The 22,584-nt window shown below is 35.0% G+C and overlaps 1 protein-coding gene across 1 annotated transcript in view; it reads right to left on the bottom strand.

The window, feature by feature from the left end:
• Window positions 1-10,173: 10,173 nt before the first annotated feature.
• The window catches only part of LOC111408341 (SAC3 family protein A-like), a 23,015-nt gene continuing 10,604 nt past the window's right edge, over window positions 10,174-22,584 (bottom strand). Inside the window, 1 exon segment of the mRNA XM_023038110.1 lies at window positions 10,174-10,588. Within this exon segment, the coding sequence (XP_022893878.1) occupies window positions 10,259-10,588 (330 nt within the window). The 3' untranslated portion in view covers window positions 10,174-10,258.

Raw genomic sequence — 22,584 nt, 5'->3', positions numbered from 1 at the left:
TTGTCTATTATTTAATAGTTCATAATATACTCTACGCACAAAATGATGTTTTCCAGGTACATAGGAGGAGTTAAGGCATCATTAAAATAGATGTTTTCCATGTACATTCTCCATGCGCTAACTACGTCATTTTCACTTTTCGCCTATTTAGAAGTACGACGTTGGTCTTCTCCTTATTTTATTGCTAGCTTTCGTTTATATTAGCATAAAGGGTATGGCTCGGGGAAGGGGATTGAGACATGGAGAGATAGAGTACCCGAAGCCTTCTATAATAGTGAAGGGAGGAATGAGAGATCGGAGACGCCGAGGCGAAAGGCCAGTGTAAGGGAGAGGAAGAAAGGGCCAGGACAAGGGCTGAAACAAGCTCGTTCCTGGCTTAACCAGACCTGGACACCTCTATCTTCATGAACTTCCCTAATGCAACCGAAGGCCACTACTTCACTAATTACGCCACTCCAAATGCTTCCAAGGAGAGCGAGGACTGTTTGAATAAATTCTGAAAGCGTACGGAATTGTTGATAACACGTGATGAGTTGAGGAATAAATTCTAATTAAAGTATACTTGTCTTCTATCAAATTCAAATTGTTGTAACACAAAAGAGTTTGTTTGCATAATTATTCTGAGTTATTCTACGATTTATCTAAAACCTTGATTTGTATGTATGAATGAGTGGATGATTGTATTGAATTCACGAATTTGTTTATTGTTATTCTATTTTCAATTTTCAAGTATGTAGTTTAGAGTTATTCCTGCATTCATGACAATTAATAATCGTATTGCATTTTAACTTTTTTTAAGGTAAGTTATTTGTATTCTAAATGTAATCGGATTCTATTTCTAATCCAAATTCATATGCATGGCACGCATTCAAGCACAAAATTATAAAGAAGATTGCACACACCAAATATCTATTGCCCGTTGTTAATCATGCAATGTTCAAAATTTACTATAAGCCTTTCAGCACTACAATAAGCAACTAATTATCTAAATAGTGCACAAGTATATAAATAATTTAACAAAGCATGTGTGATTAACCAAGAAACACAAAAATTACTAAACTACTTATCTTTGAATCGATAATAAACAAAAAAATGGTTCATTTCCGTCCAATATAAGTGAGAAATTAGCCTAGCATATTTTGATATAAATTACATAAAGAATATTGAAAATATATCACCCGAAAATAGAACAATATAGGAAGCTTGATGAAAAATCACTTTCTTAGTCTTGATCTTGGATCCTGAGATTTGAGTTTTCAATTCTTGATATTATTCCCTTTAAATATCATGCTAGACTTCTTCTTGGTGTTAGAATATAATAGATCTCGTCCTTGACTGCCTCAATTAGGTTAAATAGGGGGCTAGAAATTCATGCCATAAAGACTAGCATGCGCAACGTAAGGCCAATTGCCTTTTGAACATAATGCTTGCAGACCCATTCGTGCGCGTGATATAGATGTAAATTTGGCCCCGGAACTTTCTCGGGTGTGAACTTTGGTACTTATTCGTTCCTTTTCAATCCACCTTCCATTTGCATCCAATTGGCTCATATCATTCTTCAATCATATGATAAGCGATTCAAATCAATTTTTGAATTATTGAACTTTAGTTTTCAAGCTTTGGAAGTCACTATTTTGTCCCTTTTTCGTTGCTCTTTTTTTTTTTTTTTTTAATTCCACCATTTTACATCGAGTTTTACCTAACAAACAAGATTAACACAAAATTAAACTAAAATTCATTAAAATTAATAACAAATACTCCAATTTAATGACCTACTTAAGTGTGCAAAATTACATTTATCAAGGATGACAAGGATATAGAGGACTAGGTCGAGGATACAAGTGAGGCAGTTGATATGGAGACCTCAGACGACGAGCAGTCCCTTAAAGCGTCTTCAGAGATTCTCGTTGAATTCATTTTTGACTAGTAGGTAAGGGCTGGTTGATGCCCGAATATGACTTTTGTAATGTGACAATGCTCGGGCTTTTTTATGCCTAGGATTGTTTATTAATCATGCTTGTATGAATACTCTCGGGCTAACAAGTTCTGGAATAATTTTTTTAATTTTTTTGTATCCTTACTTTGTCCTTGTGAACGTTATTGAATTATCTAATCACAACTTTTAGGATGTAGCTGTTCAGTGGCCAGGCTTTCACGTGCCGGGTCATCATGTGTTGTATCTCGACCAAGTTTGTGACATCACCAAGCCTTAGTGTGCTCGACCTGTTCGTGCTTTATCAAAGGTCTTGCCGATTTGCACAACTATGGAGATCGAGCCCTAGTATCAGTGGCCTGCTATAAGGAACGGGTGCTTTATAAAGCGATTTGCATGGCTCAATAATGAAAGAGGAAAATGCCTAGGTCGTGCTCAAGCTCATTTTTTTTAATTAACAAGAGGCCAAGAGGTGAAATGCATTATTACTTGAATGCTAAAACCAAAATGGAAAGGGAAAGAATAGGGGTGCACGCCCTAACAAAATGAGAAGAAAAACTAGACATTAGTACGGAGGGAAGGGGTGTGACGAGTCTTGGGTTTGACCTATTTGTAATAAATCTCGACTCTTGAGGTTGTCCACGTTCCACGGTTGGGGAAGAAATTTTCTAGACTTTTCTTGGAGGCCATGAGCTTGGGAATATCAATCATGCTCATCGACTAGGAGCGGCCGTAGCTCGGCTAGTAAAAAGTCAAAGACGGTGCAGCTCGCGTCAACCAAGCCAAAGCTTAGATCACGCCTCATTTTTGAGCAAGCTGGCCCGTGACGCGGCTTGCTATTGCTTCAGGTAGTTGCAAGGTAGCAGGCCACAACATGCGGCCTGCTGCCTGCATGACTTGAAAAATTAAGCCAGCTAGGATCGACAATGCCCAAAAAAGCTCGATCATTTTTTGCTCAGGCTGCACCTGAACCATAATCTTCGGCTTGCGAGCTGACTTTTTTACATCCCTATATGGTAGACCTTCCTCAGAATTTGGTAAAGCCCCCAAATTCGCCTCAAACAACATGTTTTAGTAGAACTACGTATCAGGGTTGAAACTCTCACTACTTACCCAGTCGTTAAAAGTACTTGATAGTCCTCTGTTGGTGTAGGAGGCAATTTTGAGAGTTGTATCTTCTCGGCCCACTCATTCGAGGAAGTCTTGGGTATGAATTCGTTTATCAATTTAATTATAAAATTGTGATATTAAAAAAATCAATTACACATCTTAAATATTATCGACGTCAAAAAATGCATCAATAGAATCTTAGCCACCTCCCTCCACATAAACATCACCTGCACACTCGAACACTCCGTCATATTTTAATAAAATACTCATGACTAAAATGAGAAAAACAATTATAATATCAATCTCAAAATTTTGGAACATTTCGAAAATAAGGGACATTAGTAGACCACCGAAGTAGCGAGGTTGCTTATAATGATGCATAGCAAAAGTAACTGATGTTATATCAAAAATCAATCATTAGAACCAATTTCAAATCTGAGAAATATACATACCATTCGCATCGAGGTTTTCCTGATCAACAAAACCAACTTGTTATTTGAAATGGTTAATTATAGACAACACATCTCATCTTCAATTTTTATTCCACTATGACCTTCATTAGATAAATGAAAATCAAGCCCGAGCTTTGCAAGTTGACAAATGGACAGTTAAAGCATAGGTGGTGATGCTACCAAAAATCGTACCTGTAGATTTCCTGAGCTTGATAACTGATGAGGAGCACGAACGTGATCTTCCGGTACCTGAAACAAAGGCAACGAGGTATGTTCTCGTCGCCCCTCCGATGCTTAAGTCAGAAAGGGAATTTTGTGCGTGAGACTATGTGCTGAAGAACAATGAAAAAACGTACCTGAATAATGGCCCAAGGTTCTGCTTTTATAGGGGTAGCTAGTGTACTCCTAGTAGGATTGTGCTGGTTGGATGTTTTTATCCAAGGAAATTTCTATTTATAAAGAGTGCCCTACTTGTAATGGAATTGTTTGACAAGTGGTATAAGGGTTGATACAGAATCCTTGGGTGTTTAGGTTTGTTTGTTAGATACCCATGTCTTAGAAGGTATGTTGGTGGTATATGTCCCGAGGACTATTCTCGAGGACTTGAGAGGATGTTAATATGTCCTCGAGGTATCTCGAGGACAAAAATACCTCAAGGTCTTAGGGAGACCCGAGGACCATAGCAGAGAGATGAGATGGGGTATATATGGAGTCCTCGGGATGTATTCCTCGGGGTGTATCAATATTGGCATCGTCACTGGCCCCCGTGCACTCCTCCTAGAGATCGAGCTCTTAGGATGGGGTGCACATGGGTTATGTCATTTCTCGAATCGTCGTCGAGAAGTGATGGCTGATGATAGGGGTCGAGATATGACCGTTGAAGAGAATGGCTTGGATTTGTGACACATGTCTTCGTGGACGGTCGTAGATAGCGACCTTTGGCCTCCCATCGTTTTCACCTATAAATACTGCTCTTCTCACCTTTATTTTTCACTTTTACCCACTGTAAATCTGAGTTCTGCGAGGTCGTGCTCGAGAGAAACACTTTGGGAACTTCTCAAGTCGTCGGGAACTCCAGGTAAGGCTCGAGACTTTAAGTTATTCATAAGCTAGGTCTTAAGTTTGCTAAGTGATGTCGAGTAGTGAGGGTCGAGATTCTTCTAGTAGTTCTAGTAGTAGTGAGGACGTAGGGACCTCGATAATACCAACGGCTATTCCCCTAGAGGCTACTTCCGAGGCTCAGGTTAATATGGTTTTTGAGTGTCCCGACGAACCTTACAGGCTTAAAGAGCACTCAGCCATAGCTGCAGCTAGGGAATACGGTATAATGCCTAATTGCGATGTTAGATTTCCTAGCCCCGAGGATAGGATTGTTCGAGCACGACGAGGGGAGTTTGTTATTTTTAGGGAGACCCTTAAGGCTGACTTTAGGTGGCCCCTTCACCCCTTCTTCATTGCTCTATTAGTCGAGCACTCCATGTGCCCGGGGCAGTTAGTGCCCAACGCTTGGAGAATGCTCGTTTATTTTTTTATAGCATGTAGATATTTAGGTATCGAGCCCAACATTGGCCTCAGTAAATTAGTGTTTGAGCTTAAGAAGCATCCTCGATACACTTGTTTTGGCTATCTCTCGACGATTGGGGGTTTTAAAGTCCCGAGGATGGCGAGCTCTTTGAAGGGGTGGAGGGAGGGGTGGTTTTATGTTATAGCCCAAGAACCCGACCTTCCTTTCTAGCCTGATTGGGGAATCCCCGACGTCGAGAAGTTCTATGAGGGCCAGGTGTATCCGGATGTTTTGGAAGAGCATAGGAGGATGCTGGTCGGGCTCAGCCCCCTTTTCTCGACGATGAAGGAGATTGGGAAAGAGGTTATAGACCTGGCAAATATTAGAGGCGTCGAGGGTAGGGATGTTCTTTTATTATTATTATTATTATTATTATTATTATTTTTTTTTTTTGAAAATAGCCTGACCTTGTGCTCGTTCTAAAATGTTTGTAAATTTTTGCAGGTATGTCTTTTGATCCTTGGGCTCTTCGGAACTTTGTCAGCACAAGGACTGACGCTCGTCCACAGGGGTAGCCCCCGAAGAAGAAAGGCAAGAAGAGGCATCGAGGAACTCCTGAGGGTGAGGGGGCCTGGCGAAACATCTCGAGCACATCCTCAAGTCTCGACCCCTCTGCAACCGAACCTTAGATCTCCCACTCCTCGGGTCGTCACTCCTCGGCCTCCTTCTGAAGTGGTTGACTTTGAGGATAACCCGTCTCTTACCGGGGACTTTGAGACTTGCCACCTCGCTCCTGAGCTCGTAAACAAATACAAGGAGGAGGTGAAGGTCGAGGATGGGATGAAGGTCCTCGAGGGTCTTACAGTGAAGGTAATCTTCGAACTTTCGAATTTAGCCTCAAGTTTTTTGGTCGAGTTAATACTTGACATTTTCTCCATTTTTTCCAGATGTTGAGTGTAGCTCGAGTCCTTTCTCTGCAAGGGCTCCAGGAGGCCAAGAGGGCAGCTGGGGTCGAGACGTCCATGGCCTCCAAGGACAGTAGGATTCAAGACCTCGAGGCTCAGGTCGAGGTTTTATTGAAGGAGCGTGATGACGCGAGGATGGAGGCCGCAAAGGCTAGGGATGACCTTGTTGTAGCAAAGGATGAGGTCGAGGGTGCGAAGCTTGAGCTTATCCAGAAGACAGAGAATTTTGAGCGCGAGCTTGCGGCTGTCAGGGAGAGGGCCTGGGAAGAGTTTAAAACCTCCGAGGACTGTGATAAGATAAAAGAGGAGTACGCGTCGGGGCCGTACTTCCATGCTTTGAAAGAAGCCCGAGCCTTCCTCCGTCAGAAGTTGCCCGACGTCACTTCGGATGACCTGAAGACAGTGCCTTCCATTGCTGATACTTTGGAGCTCTCGGGTTCAGAAGACGGAGGAGGATCGAGCGAAGATGAGGAGGACGGTCTTGAGGACGACGTTGAGATCGACATCAGCAACCTTGACCCTCCTCATGGCCACATTGGATGATTTCCTCACCCCGATCTTTTGTAATTTTTGTTTAAACTTTGAACATGTATTTTGATCGAGGACTATGTATGCTCTGAAGTTAATTTATTGCATTTGAACTATTTATCTCAACCCCTTGGACTTCAACATTCGAGCACACAAATTGAAAATTAATTGCTCATGCGACATTGAAGAGTTTACTCAAGGATTCCACAACTCGAGCATATAATCTTAAGAGATTAAAATGATCTTGAGCACGACTAACTTAAAAAGTGATAATGTGACATTTTCGAGGACTCTAAACCTCGAGCACAACTAATCTTAAAAAGTTGGGATGTGGTATTCTCGAGGACCCTAAACCTCGAGCACAACTAATTTAAAAAGTGATAATGTGACATTCTCGAGGACTCTAAACCTCGAGCACCAGTAATCTTAAAAAGTTGGGATGTGATATTCTCGAGGACTGTAAACCTCGAGCACAACTAACTTAAAAAGTTGGGATGTGATATTCTCGAGGACTGTAAACCTCGAGCACACTAACTTAAAAAGTTGCGATCTGCTCATGTGACATCCTCAAGGGATTGTGCGATTCTCAAGGACTCTAGACTTCGAGCAAAACTAACTTAAATAGTTGTTATTTCCTCATGTGACATCCTCGAGGGATTGTACGATTCTCGAGGACTCTAGACTTCGAGCAAAACTAACTTAAATAGTTGTTATTTGCTCGTGATATCCTTGAGAGATTGTCAAAAATGATGTAGGATTTTTATATGTCTCCGGCTTACGCTTGAGTATATGATCAAGGCTTTTTGTGCTTGCGCAGTGCAAGGCTTTGGTGCCTGCTCGGGGCAAGGCTTTTTGTGCTTGCACGGGGCAAGGCTTTGGTGCTTGCTCGGGGCAAGGCTTTTTTGAGTGCTTGCTCGGGGCAAGGCTTTTTGTACTTGCTCGGGGCAAGGCTTTTTTGAGTGCTTGCGCCAGGCAAGGCTTTGGTGATTCATGGGCGCAAAGTAAACTAAAGGGCTATTATACCCGAGGTTTGAATTTACTAATTTCTCGGACTGGACTTGGATTTATATTGTATCCAAGCTGCCTATGTACCCAAACGGGATCAAGCCGAACGTAGTTCATTATGAAAGAAAATAGAAAACATGCATGGGCACGCAGGCCCGCTAAACTAGAGAAATAAAATGCAAGGGTGCGCAGGCCCGAGGAACCAAAAATAATATTCAGAAGAAAAAATGCAGGAATAAAAAGAAAATCTCCTAGATGGCATCGAGAATGTTACTTGTAATATATTTTCAGATTATCAGCATTTCAGGGCCTTGGAAGAGGTCTACCCGAAGTGTCTCTTAGACTGTATGCTCCTTTGCGAACCTGTCGTATGACCTCAAAGGGTCCTTCCCAGATGGGCCCGAGCTTCCCTGGGGGGTGACCTGTAGCTTCGGCCCTCCTCAGGACCAAGTCGCCTGCTCTGAACCTCCGAATCTTGACTTTGTTATTAAAATGTTTTGCTGTCTTAGTTTGGTAAGATGCCACCTTTATAGCGGCTTGCTCCCGCACTTCTTCCAAGAGATCAAGATGTTCAGTTGTATGCTCCGAGGTTTCTGGCACGAGCCTCCTATGGCTCGGGAGTCTAATTTCCACCGGGACCATTGCTTCAATGCCATAGGCTAACATAAAAGGGGTTTCTCCTGTGGTTGTCCTATGAGTTGTTCTATACATCCAAAGTATAGAAGGCAGCTCGTCGGACCAAGAACCCCTTGCATTGCTTATTCTTGTTCGGAGGTCTTGTAATATGATTCTATTTGTTACCTCGGTCAGACTATTGCTCTGAGGATGTGAAACTGATATCAGACGGTGATCAATCCCAAGGTTTGAGCAAAAGTGTCTAAACTGTTGATTGTCAAATTGCCTGTCATTGTCGGTGATGAGGACCTTTGGTATCCCAAACCTGCAAATGATAGACCTCCAAGTGAAGGCTCTTAGCTTGGGCTCCGATATTGTGGCGAGAGGTTCGGCCTCTACCCATTTTGTGAAGTACGCTACTACTACAGCAATAAACTTTAATTGACCACTTGCCACAGGAAAGGGGCCGAGGATATTGACTCCCCATTGTTCAAACGGGGCCGAACAGTTAATGTTGGTGAGGTCTTCGGCTGGTGAGTGGATAACATTACCAAACCTCTAGCACCTATCACATCTTTTAACATATTCTGAGGTGTCTTTTTTCATAGTTGGCCAATAGTACCCATATCGTAGGAGTTTAAAGGCCAAGGCCTTGGCTCCTTGATGATTCCCGCACACACACCTTCATGAACTTCAACAAGGGCCTGGGATGACTCTGATGGTCTGAGGCACCTTAGGTATGGAATAGTAATATTTCTGCGAAAGAGGACACCGCTGATCATGCAGTACCTAGGAGCTCGAGCTCTGATGCTTCTAGCCAACCTGGCATCGCTTGGTAGATTTCCACTTGTGATGAATTCTATGATTGGGTCCATCCAGGATGGTTCGTTGTCAATGTCCATGATGTCGAGGATTTGACTGATGCTGAGTTCTGTGATGATTTTAATGTGAACTGTTCTGTCAAGGCCGTCTACCCCCATGAACACAAGCCTGGTTAATGCGTCGGCTTTTCCGTTGTCCTTTCGAGCAATTTTTGCAATTTCACAACTCTTGAATTTTCGTTGAAGATCCTGAACCTTCATACAGTACAAACTTATTTTCTCGTCTTTCCTTTCAAATGATCCTTCAATCTGTCCGACCACCAATTGTGAATCGCTGAATATTTTTACGAACTCGAGCTCAAGGCAAAGGGCTAGCTCCAGAGCAATAACGACGGCCTCATACTTGGCTTCGTTGTTGGTTGCTTCAAACTCGAATCTGTTTGTTTGTCAGGGCTAATGATGATGACCCCTGCGCCCGAGCCCGAGGAGTTCGATGCTCCATCCACAAAAATTTGCCAAGTGTCCAAATTAGTGCTCATGCTCGAGCTGTCACCTGGTCCCCGAGGCCTAGGGGTTAGTTCTGCAATGAAGTCGGCTAGTGCTTGGGCTTTGATAGATGGGCGTGGTTTGAATTATATGTCAAATTCTCCAAGCTCGATTGCCTATTTCATCAGTCTTCTTGAAACGTCCGGCTTCTGAAGTATATGCCTAAGTGGTTGATTAGTGAGCACCACAATAGGGTGAGACTGAAAATACTGCCGGAATTTCCGTGCTGCTATAACCAAGGCAAGGGCAAGTTGTTCCGCCAAAGTATACCTTGTTTTCGCATCTAGTATGACCTTGCTTACAAAGTAGATAGGTTGTTGGACTTTGTTAACCTCTTTCACCAAGACCCCGCTGACCGTGTTTTGAAATACGACCAGGTATAAAAATAAGATGTCACCAGGCTCAGGCCTAGTGAGAATAGGAGGAGATGTCAATGTCTGCTTGAGCTCCTGAAAAGCTTTCTCACAGTCTTCACTCCAATCAAAGCCTTGGTTTCCTCTGAGGACTTTGAAGAAGGGATAGCACCTGTCTGATGCTCGGGACATGAACATGTTCAAAGCTGCTATCCTACCAGTCAACCTCTGTACCTCTTTCTTATTCCTTGGTGATTCCATAGACGCCAAGGCTTGTATTTTGTCAGGGTTGGCCTCTATCCCCCCGTGAGTGATCATAAAGCCCAAGAACTTGCCCGAGACCACGCCAAATGCACATTTTGCGGGGTTCAACTTCATTCCGTACTTTCGCAAGGTGTCGAAAACCTCTTCAAGATCTGAAATATGCTAGTCCACCTGTTTGCTCTTGACCACCATGTCATCAACGTACGCCTCCACATTCCTTCCAATCAAGTTAGCAAAGACTTTGTTGATGAGCCTTTGGTATGTTGCCCCTGCATTCTTCAAACCGAAGGGCATGACCTTATAACAGTATATGGCGGAATCGGCCATGAATGATGTCTTTTCTTGATCTTCCTCGGCCATGAGGATTTGATGATAACCAGAAAATGCATCCAAAAAGTTGTATAGCTTATGTCCAGACCTGCTATCCACCAAGTTGGTTTTTTGGAGTTCTCTCGTATAAAGCATCCCTTCAGCAATTGCCTTGGTTATGACCTAAAAAGTGAAGTTAATAAATGTTAACGTCAAATGATTCACTAAAAACTATTCCTGTGCCTGAATACAGAATGTCTTATCATGATCAAAAGAATAAATTCAATTGGAAAGGCAACTATTGAACACAACATATCATGGTTTAAATAAAGGACTAATTGGAGGAGAGAGTATAAATTTATTTGATAATCAAATTCCAACTATTACAATACATAAACCCCTTTATACAGGGCAAAAAAGCTAAAATCAAAATAACTTCAATAAACTAAAACCTTATCAAAATATTAAAACTTATATAATCTATTGTAAACAAACATTATTCAAATCCAACTCCACTTTAAAATCCTATATTTATTCTTATTTTCATTTCCCATCATTTCTCTCGACTGAACTCAACTCTGACGAGATAAACTGCAACTTCTTAACCAAGAAGGGCAACCTTTTATCCATACCAAAGAACGAATCAACTATATGACGACTAACAAATATGCAAATCATCCCCAAGAATATGATCTAATCAAGTGGGCAAACTTTCCTTTCAGCCAAGTAGCAGTAAAAGAACTCCAAAAAACCAACTTGAGCAACTCATCCACAAAACTTACCACGGAATCCACATGAGGAACGTGATGCAATAGCAAGGTAGATTGACCTTCAATAACAAATGAGCGCAATACCGATGGCTTTAATGTACCCCGACGAGGAAAAAATTCAGCTATATTGAAAACAAAACCTTCATTTAAGTGTAATAACTAGTCAAATAGAATATTTTTGGGTAAGCCAAAAATTGTTTCTTTACATGTTTTAGAAATAGTGCCAAAGAAACAGGTAAGACTGTGAAAGCATCGGTATCTGAACTGTGCATCAAAAGCACGCTCATAACTTTCATTATTCAAATGAATTCTGCATTTTATCTCAACAGGAAAATTAGGAAAAGGGGACAATAGAGGTTAGAGCTAAAATAATATGCTGGTAATTAGTAAGCATCAACCAAATATTGATAGGATTAATATGCTAACAAAAAATGACTTCAGAAAAAAAAGTGACAACTCAAGGAACAGTTGAACAAAGTCATTGGTAATTTCGCACAGAGGAGTGGGCATAACAATTTCGGAACGAAGACGAGGATATTTTAAATGTCAGCCTTAGGTGGTAACACCAAAGGTAATTTTTCAATTGAGTCATGATCAACTATATCGAAGACGGGTAAGAGGGAATACAAGACAATTCTCAAAACTCTTATCCCAACTATCAAAATATTCAATAAACTCAACAATAAAAACTTTATTTTCTACTTCAGGATGAGGACTAACACAACCCGACTTAAGAAGTGACTCTCGGGACAGGGATGGTAGACCTAGCATATGACATGCTTGATGAAGATGGAAACATATCCCATAGGTCAGCCCATCGATAAGCTTCATCTAAGGATTGGTTGCCAGAATATCGTCACACGGAATTTCAGGATTCAAACCATTAAAAAACTTAGATGTGACATGGGGAGCTTTATAAATATCACAAAACTGTGTAATAGCTCTTCAAAGTGCGGTAAATATTCGCTAACAATGAACATATCTTGCCTACAGTGCAAAAATAATTAATTTAACAACTGAGTTTTTTTATTTTTTTTTTATTTTATTTTTTTTTTTTTTACAAGGTGTCCGGGCTTGCGTCCGACTAGATCCTTGTCCCTGAACCTCCGGCCCCTCAGCAGTTCAGGGAGGTAAATCGCAGGATGTGCCCTTGTTGGCTCCCAGGTTCCCACAACTCATTTGGACTCCTTCCGCAAAGAGAGCTCTCTTCACTGGGCGTTTGTTCACACCAATGGCTTCCTCTCCATATGGCTCCCAGTGTTAACTCCAGGAATCGAACTCTCCACCCTTACTTCCAGCGTCCCAGCGAAGTGATTGTTCCACCAACTCGGATGTGCCCTGGGGGGCCTTTAACAACTGAGTTTGATAATATACAGAGACGTGTTTTGTTACTTAATATTCGTTTCATCTCATCCATAAAGTGACAAGGCATTGACCTGGATGATTAATATTATGCAAAAATGACTTCCAATAGCACCTAGCATAATCGATAATGAAATATTAGCCTGACAAATTATTGAAAATCAAAGAACTTTTCAAGATTTTCGAGCTAATCAAGAAATGACTCGAGACCGACAAGACCAGCAAACTGACATGGTTGTAATTTAACTTGCTTACAGAACGTCCTCAACAGTCTTGACCAATGTTAATGTTTGCCCTCAATTCTTCTCTTCTTTGCACCACTTTCTTTTCTTAATTTTCAATTGTTCATTGTCAAATAGATGCTTCTAGGTCAGGTAGTGAATAAAGATTGGGTTAATGGGCTGTTTTATGTGGATTATTGTTGGATGAAATTCCGGTGAGTTTATGGTATTAACAATTACACGGTACTCTTCAATTTTATTTTTTATTTTTTTTAAAAAAAGGATCTGGCAGTGATGCTATGGAGCGAGAATTTTTCATTTTGGGAACAAGGAACAAAGATTAAAAGTAAGCAGAAAACTTAAGCCTAATGAATTCTTCTCTATGCTGCTGTTATTTAAGGCTAATGTAAAGGTTTTGGGTGGTCTGAAGGTAGTTGTGAGAGTACAGAATGGTGGTGGTTGGTTGGAAGGTTGGACCTTCTATTAATGAATGCTGCAGATCTTTTTTTATAACTTGAACACTGAAATTTATTTGACGAAAGAAAAATGACTTGCTCTAAAACCAAACAGATGTAGAACACAATTCAATAAGAACAAGATTGAGAAAGGAAAGGAAAGAGAGGAAGAGAAGAAGAGAGAATAAAGAAAAATTTGAAGAGAGAATATTTATTTATTTCAAATCAAAATTATATGGATTACAATGAATACATCATCTTTATGTAGAGTCTAAGCAAACCTAATTTGAGAAGGAAACAAAGTAAATAAACCTTAACTTAGTAAAAACTAGAAAATCTATCAAAAAATAACCTAATTCTAGTCAAGCTAAAAACTATAATAAACTAAAATAAACTAAATCTCCCCGTTGAAGCAATTGCACAATTTTTAAGTTAGTGCTTTTAATTTTTCAAATTTTTCTTCTAATCTGGAAAAATATTCTTCTCTTCAACAAAAATTTACATTTTTCCTCTTGCCGAATAAGGACACATGCTTCCCAACAGCCATGTTTCTATGACATGTCATCTATACTTCAGGTGTTGAAAATTTTGATTTTTGGCAGCATGTAACCTCCTATCCCAGTCCTAAAGGAAGATTGTTTATGTGACATGTAAACTTCTTGATCTGTTTAACTATCCAGTGTTATGAATAGTAGTAGATGAATAGGTGATGCAAACACAAATTTGTCATCATTCACAACTAAGAAATACATCGCTATTCAATATAAACAAATTTGACCATAGTATTATTTACTCTAGGGTATATGTAACTCCAAACGTGGGAATTTCTGCCACGCTCGAGGCCCAAAGGCATGGGAGATAGCAAAGCCCAGAAGTGCAACCCCAGCCTGCCCAAAATTGATTCCAAGTGTCACACATGGTTCCTTTGTCCCAATGTATAAACTAGTTCATTCTAGTTTCTCAATGTCGAAATATCACTCTTTTTCTCTCTCACACAGAATATTAAAGGTCCTCAACTTAGCTTAAAAAAATTGTAAATTAAGTGCTAAATGTGTTGTTCTCTTCCCAGAATTTTAGAATACCACTTATTTTAAACTAGCCAGTATTTTATTTTAAGTTGCTGTCATCATTCACATAGGCTTAAACTCCCCATCTTAATGGAGAGATTTTCAATGAGACATTAAATAAATATGATTATCAAAGAAGAAGCTTAAAACAGATTGTGTAGTGCCCAAAAAATTTTATATAATAAATTCTATTTGTTTTATATATTATATTTTGAAAAGTTGGGGACTAAAATGAAATAGACTTTAAACTCCTATTTTATTTAGGCCAAATAATTAGATATTGATGGAACGAGATTTAATATATCAACAATGGACTCATTTTATAGGTTGTAATTAATTAGAAGTCTTCAACATTAGAAAAAGTTAATTTGAATATGTTAAGCCTAAGATATTGATGTTAAAAGAAATTGTTATCTAATAGTATTTTATTAAATTGGAGATCGTCACGTGTGCTTTGGATGGGTACCATCAAAATTCTTATATAACTACAAAATAGATACAATTCCAATATCATTAGGTAGGTACTAGGGAATTAATTAGTTTATTGTAGGATGGACATGTAGAAAGTCAAATCCTAACCCATTTTCAATAGAAAACTCAATTTGATTTAGTAAATTATTAATTTTAAAATGGTAGGCAGTCACGTGTGTGTCTTGGACAAATATAAGCAAACATTTTTAGTTGATTATGATAAAGATTTCTTAGTGTTTCTGTTTAATAAGAATAACAGCGTCCCACTTTCAATAAGGAGCCTGCACTATAAATAAACTATAACGTTAATAGAAATTTCACCACAGAATAGAAAGAGACAATCAAAGAGAGAGGTTAGTTTAACTATATATATATTTGTGGCTTTTATATTCTTAGTTTTAATGATGTATTCTGGGTTTTTAATTTTTAATTCACATAATATTTTATCTTTTTCCCAATATTTTAAAACATTTTCTCCTATTATTTCTATCTTTTCTAATCTAGATATTAAATTTTCTATTTCTTGTTCTGTTATTAACATATCATAAATTTTTTCATTATCCACTAATTCTATAATTCCAAAATCTATTTCATCTTCAAAATCAAGTTCTTCTAAATTATCTTCTTCTAGTAATTGGCATTCTCTTTCTTTTTCACACTTACAATTGCTACAAGTGCTACTATGTGAATTAAAAATTAAAAACCCAGAATACATCATTAAAACTAAGAATATAGAAGTCACAAATTTAGACTTAGAAGATTTTAAAATACATATAAAAGAACTTTTAGAATTAGGAGTTATTAGAAAATCAGAAAGTCCTCATAAATCAGCAGCCTTTATTGTTAGAAAACATTCAAAAATTGTTAGAAGAAAAAGTAGAATGGTAATTAATTATAAAAGACTTATTGATAATACTATAGATGATGCTTATAACATATCAAACAAAACGGTTTTAATAAATAAAATACAAGACTGTAAAATTTTTAGTAAATTTGATTTAAAATCAGGATTTCGGCAAGTAAAAATGCACCCAGAAAGTATTAAATGGACAACTTTTACTTATCCAGAAGGATATTTTGAATGGCTTGTAATGTCATTTGGAATTAAAAATGCACCTAGTCTTTTCCAAAGAAAAATGGAAAATATTTCTAATAAACATAGTAAGTTCGTAATAGTATATATAGATGATATTTTAGTATTCAGTAAAAATAGAAGAGAACATAGAGAATATTTACAAATAGTTTTTTCAGAATTTATTAAACATGGTCTAATAATTAGTAAAAAGAAAATGATTTTATTTAAAGAATTTATAGATTTTTTAGGAGTTAATATAGGAGAAGGAAAAATTAAGTTATAACCTCATATAGCTCAGAAAGCTTTAGAATTTTCAGATAAACTTGAAGATTTAAAATAAATTCAAAAATTCTTAGGAATAGTAAATTATGCTAGACCATTTATACAAGATTTGGGAAAAATTGCAGGACCTCTATATGCAAAGACCTTTCCTACAGGAGAAAATTTTTTAATCAAGAAGATATAAAATTAGTACAACAAATAAAAGAAAAAATAAAAACTTTACCAGAATTGGCCATGCCATTAGATTCAGAATATTTAATTATAGAAACAGATGGAAGTATGATAGGATGGGGAGCTATATTAATATGCAAACCTAATAAATATACTGATAAAAGTACAGAAAGAATTTGTAGATATAATAGTAGAAATTATAGAGAAAAAGGAATTTAAGCAGTATAGATGCAGAATTTTTAGCCATAAATTATGCATTAGATAGTTTTTAATTGTTTATCATAGCTAAGAAAGAAATAACTATAAGAACAGATTGTGTAGCCATAGTCTCTTTTGTGAATAAAATGAAAATAGATTCAAAAAGAAATAGTAGGAGAAGATGGTTAAATTTTATAGACAGAATTACAAATACAGGAATTAATATAGAATTTGAGCATATTAAAGATAGTGATAATAAAGTAGCAGATGTTTTAAGTAGAATAATAATGGATAGAAATTATTAAAATTGTTTAACGTGATTTTGTTACACAGATGTCTAGACCAAGACCTTTAAGACCAGGAATTCCACCAGAGAATTCATTTACATCAAGTTCTTTACCACAAATTCCATTTAATCAAAACAGACCAATGTTACAAGACAGACTAAGGTTTGGAAACCAAGAACTGATAGTTTTTTCAAATAGTAATATTTCTTTTAAAATTTTATCTCATATTTCTTTATCTAGAGAAGAAAAATGCATTTTAGATAATTTATGGATTTCATATAATAAGAATCCAAAAGATCAGAAATATTTTCTTGTATGCATGAATGCATTATCAGAACATTTTAATCAGAACAAGCAAAGATTTAAATTTTATGTTGTTATTAAAGGTAAAACACCAGGAATTTTTCATTTTTGGATAGAAGTTTTAGACTGTATTAAAAATTTTCCAGATCCTTTTTATAAAGGTTTTACAAATTTTCAAGAAGCCTTAGACAGAGCAAGACAGCATATAGGAATAAATTTTTATTTATCTCCTTCTTTAAAAAATTATTCTGATCCTCCATTAGACTTCTCTTCAAGTAAAGATCAAAATATTTTTTGCCAACACTATGAGTGTATACAAAGAAATTATAAAGTTATTAATGAAGCTAACCAGAATTTTTCATTAAAAAGAACCCAACTCCAAAAGAAAGGCCCAACTAGAAAAAAAGATTTTAGATTTAAAAGTCCATTATCCAAAAGGTATTATGGAGCCCAAAAAGTCCATAGCTAGTCCAGCCCAAACGGTAGCTGGTAAAGACTTATCAAATCCGTTTAAGGTTGTGGATTTACCAAAAGTTCAACAGACTCAGGGGACTGTTTATTCTTCTACTAAATTAGATAATCAGACTCAGTAGACTGATAAATCTGCTACAGACAAAGGTAAAGAGATTTGGGATCTTTTAGGACAACCTAGTGGAAAATTTGATTATTTAGTAAAATATTATCCACCAGAACATTTTTCAAATAACCTAGATCTTTCACAAACCCAAGAAATTCAGTCCAGTGAAGAAAATGGAAAAATGATTGTTCAAGGTAGCCAAGAACTTTTTCAAGATGCACAAGACCCCAATCAAGATACTGTTTCCTTAGAAAAGATTTTTGAAAAAATAGAAGAATTTCAGAAACAATCTAAAAAAGAAGAAGGAATTTCTTCAAAAAGAAAGAAAAAGATTAAGAAGAAGAAAAATGATGAAGAATTGAAAGAACAAATCAAGCATTTGAGACAATTTTAAAAAAAAACCATGGAGAATAAAAAGAAATTGCAAAATGCCCAGATCAAAAGGAAAAAGATGAAGCCAGTCCTTCCAGACTTTCAGACGAAGATCCACAAAATGAAGGATACAATAATTCAGATAGTGGGATGTCATTTTCATCAGTGGCACGTCATAATCTCAGCACATAATAAGATCTCCAATCATTCAGAAAAAGACAAAGTTTGCCAGAAGAAAAGAAAAAAAGTTGAAGAATCTTTACTGTAGACTTTTTGAATAATTAGAAAAAATGTTGGGATTTTTTCAAAAGAAAGATTCCCACTTAAATTATTTTAGACACTTGTTAGACATTTGATTTGTCAGAAGCTTCTTGGTGAAGTGAGTGCATTTCCCATTAAGGGTATAATAGACTTTTTTGCTCCCAAGAACTTTTCTATTTAAAGAGACAGTTTCATTTGGTAGAGACAGAAGTTTATAACCTGTGTACTCTCTGCTATCTAAAAAATCTTTGAAACCTCTTCTCTAGAAAAATTCTCAATCCAAAAATATTGTACAGCAGAAATACTCTTGTGAATATTTAAGATATTCCTTTGTTCTTTAAATGTTTTTATTTAGAACTTTAGGGACTTCCCGAAAAGGAAATCCTTAGTTGTAAATTTATAAGATGAATTTATAAATCCCTGATTTATGATTTATGTTATGAAGTAAATATTTTTATGTTTATCTAGTAAATATTTATTTTGTTTTCATTTCATCACATATAATAAAAGCATAACTTGATTTTCAGAAGCTATATTGTTTTTAGATTTATCCTGAGTGACCCAAATAAGTGAAAACTATTGGCCGGAGTGAGCCTTTTGATGTTTTCTGAAATGTTGGGGAAAGGGATAAATTAATCTAGAAATTTTTTAAGGGAGTGCTACGGGTAACCTTAAAAAGGAAAATCAGGTTTAAGTTTATATATCTTAGGTGGTGAAAAAAAAAAAGGGATTTATAGAGAATTCTTAGAAAAAATTACAAAAAACTAAGGAGAGTACTGAGTAGGATTTAAGTTTAATTAAGAAAAACAGCATTTTCCAACAGCCTTATAACAGCCCCCCTTTTCTTTTGTGTGTGTATATATATATATATATATATTAGTAACATTTTTATAAGTATAATTATCTATTACGTGTGCCTAAATTAATTTGGTGACACGTGATTTTTCATATATACATATGTAGTTATAATATGTGTGTTGAATTATGTCGATTTTTTTTATAATATAAATATAGTAAAGATATTTGTGGCTACTTTGAAGAAGATAACATAGTAGAAACTTATAGTAAAGATTTAATTGAAATTTTAGAAATTTTAAAAGTTGTTAGATACTTACTTATTGAAACAAGAGAAAATATAATTAAAAAGATATTAATTGAAGAATATAAACATATATATATTTAAGAAGAAGTCTGTAGTGAATTAGAATTTATATTAAACTGGAAACAAAAAGACAATTAGATTATCTAGACTTAGATTTAAAAAATATCAGTAAAAAAGTACAAACAGTAGAAAATAATATAATTAAGTGTAATTTAGATAATAAGCATAAATTACATAGTTTATTTTCAGAAGATCGTAGTCAAAATTGTTTAATAGATTTAATTATAAATTTATCAAAAAATTTAGGATCAGAAAATAAAAAGACATTTAATTATTTAGAAATAATTAAAGATAATATTACTACTAGGGATCAAGAAATAAGAAATATAAAAGAATCATTAGATTATATTAAAAATCAAAATTCAAGTATTTTAGAAAAATTTGTTAAATTAGAAAAAGTACCATCTAAAGTAGATTTTAACAGAAATAAAAAGAATTTTAGATCTTAATAAATCTAAAGAAATAGAAATAACATCTACGTCAAGTGTAGAAAAAGATTTAAAAGTTTTAACAAATACATTAGAAAATTTAAGTTTTAAAGAAACAGGAAAAGAGAAAGTAATTAGAAAATTACCTAAAGAATATAAATTTCCAAGATGAGTACAAATCCTTTCTTAGGAAGATTTAGAACAATAAATGAAATTAATAGAAATAATGAAAAAGTATCCACATCTAGAAGAAGTACTTCAAGTATAAGCAGAAATATAATAGAAAGAGTTAATATAATCAAAATATAGAAGAAATCATAGACCCTCAACAAGATTATTTAAGATTTCAGACTAATGGATTAAGAATTCTTAACCCAGAAATATTATATAATAGAGGAATTTTTGAAACAAGAACACAATTTTTCAGACACAGTAGAGAAATATCAGCTCGGTGTAAAGGAAATCAAGTAAGAAAATTAAATTTAATATCAGAAGATTCTAAAAGAGAATTAAAAAAGAAAAATTTTAGATTTATGCATTTAAGATTAATAGTCATAGGAATAAAAGGATTAATGAGAAAAAATTTAGGATGTAAGGTTTTAGTTACTATATATGATGAAAGAATTAATAATATAGATAAGAGTATGATTGTTAGTACAGAAGTTGATATGAACAATAATAATGGAATAATTTATTGTAATCCAGATTTTTTATTAACAATTAAAGATTTTTCAGATAAGATTAAAATAGGAATTCAAACTAAAGGATATGAAGAGGTAGAAAGTGGAGACAATTTATTAATTAGTATTGGATTTTTAGGAAGATGTTCAAATAATTCCCAAACAAAATATAAAATTTACATAGATAAAGTAGTAAATTTAATGAGTAATAAAGGAATTAATATGGTTAAACCTAAAGAATATTCATCAGAACAGTTAGCAGGATTAGAATGAGATATGGAGAAATTTCTAGAAAATCAAGAAACAATTATAGCACCACAGGAAGCATTAACCTATAAAGATATTCATGGAAGAACTAGTTTAAGATTTTTAGATTATAATCAAGTACAAAGACAAAATAATTTTGAAGAAGAATCTAATCCAGAAGAACAAAATGAACCATATCAAGATCAAGTACACATAGAATTAATGGATGAAGAACTTGATAGAATAATTTATCCAAAAGAATTAGGAATAAATTTAAATAAAAAAGAATTATTAGAACTTAAAGATCAAATGTATATTAATAAAATGATAAAAGAATCTAAATATCCATATTATGATCAAAAATAGAATATAAGAATATGAATTATTAAAAAAGATAATGATTCAGAAAATTCAGATTTAAGTTATACAAAAGAACTTATGGAATATTCAAATACATATAGAACTTTTGGAGATACTCCCTTTAAAATAATTAAACATGAAGCAATGATTTATGGTGGAGGATTTCCCCCAAGAGGAGCTTATCCTTTATATAATAACACAGAAGAAAAATATATAGCAAAAGGAAGTGAAAGACCCTTAGAAAAGAAAATAGAATTTCAATCAGACCATAAAGCACAAATTTTTAAATATTACAGCACATGATCCACAGACATGGAATAATGCAATAGATGTATGGAAAAATACTATAATAGGCCATTATATTAGAAATTTTCAAGAAATGGAAGTTTTAGATATGTATAGATATTTAGAAAAATTTTTAGGAGAAAGTGTAAAAGTCATGTGGGAAGCATTTAAATTAGAAAAGAAAGAAGAATTTGAACAATTAGTCAATATGGGAAGTAATCCATATAATTTTGTTAATAAAATACAGCTATTAATAACAGGAGCAGACCCAAATTCAGGACATATGAGTATACAAAGAAAAGTTATGAGGGATTTAGAACAACTTAGTCTTTATAAATAGACTAAAGGAAGATATGTTAAGAAATTTTTAAATGAATATCATTATTTAACTTCAATATCAAGAAATACATTTAATCAAGATATTGGTAATAAATTATTTCATAAATTACCAGGACCATTAGGATTAGAGATTACAGACAAATGGAATAATTTAGTATCAGTAAAAGAAGAACCAGAAAAATAATGGAGTATATGACAAAGAATACAACATGTAATAAGATGCTTAGAAGATAAATGTGTAGAATTACAAATTCAAAAACAATTAAAGAAGATAGATTATAAATTTTGTAAAGATACTTTTACTCCACAAACTTATTGAGCTACTAGCCCTAAAAAAATAAATATAGTAATAAAGAAAGAAAATATAAGAGACCTTTTAAGAAAAGATATTTTCTAAGAAAATCTAATAAAAGAAAACCATATTTAGATGAAAAAAGACATGTTAGAAAATTTAAACCAGAAAGAACCCATAAAAATAGACTTAGTTGTTATGTTTGTAATAGTAATGAGCATTTATCCAAGACTTGTCCAAAAAGAATAAATAATTATGATAAAAAGAGCACATTAATAGAATGTACTAATGAAGATTTAATACAATTAAATGAATATATTTCAGATAAAGAATCTATTTATAGTATTATATCAATAGAAGATAAAAATTCAGAAGAAAATAAGGAATCTGATTATGAAATAATAGATGAATTCTCAAATTTAAGAATACAAGAAGAATCAGAATCAGAATCAGAAGAAAATTTTAATTTAATGAATAATTTAATAGAATGTTTACATAATTGGCAAAAATATAAA

This window comes from Olea europaea, chromosome 13, assembly GCF_002742605.1.
Source record: "Olea europaea var. sylvestris chromosome 13, O_europaea_v1, whole genome shotgun sequence".
NCBI classification, from domain to species: Eukaryota; Viridiplantae; Streptophyta; class Magnoliopsida; order Lamiales; family Oleaceae; genus Olea; species Olea europaea.
This window is presented reverse-complemented; position numbering and strand designations above follow the sequence as displayed.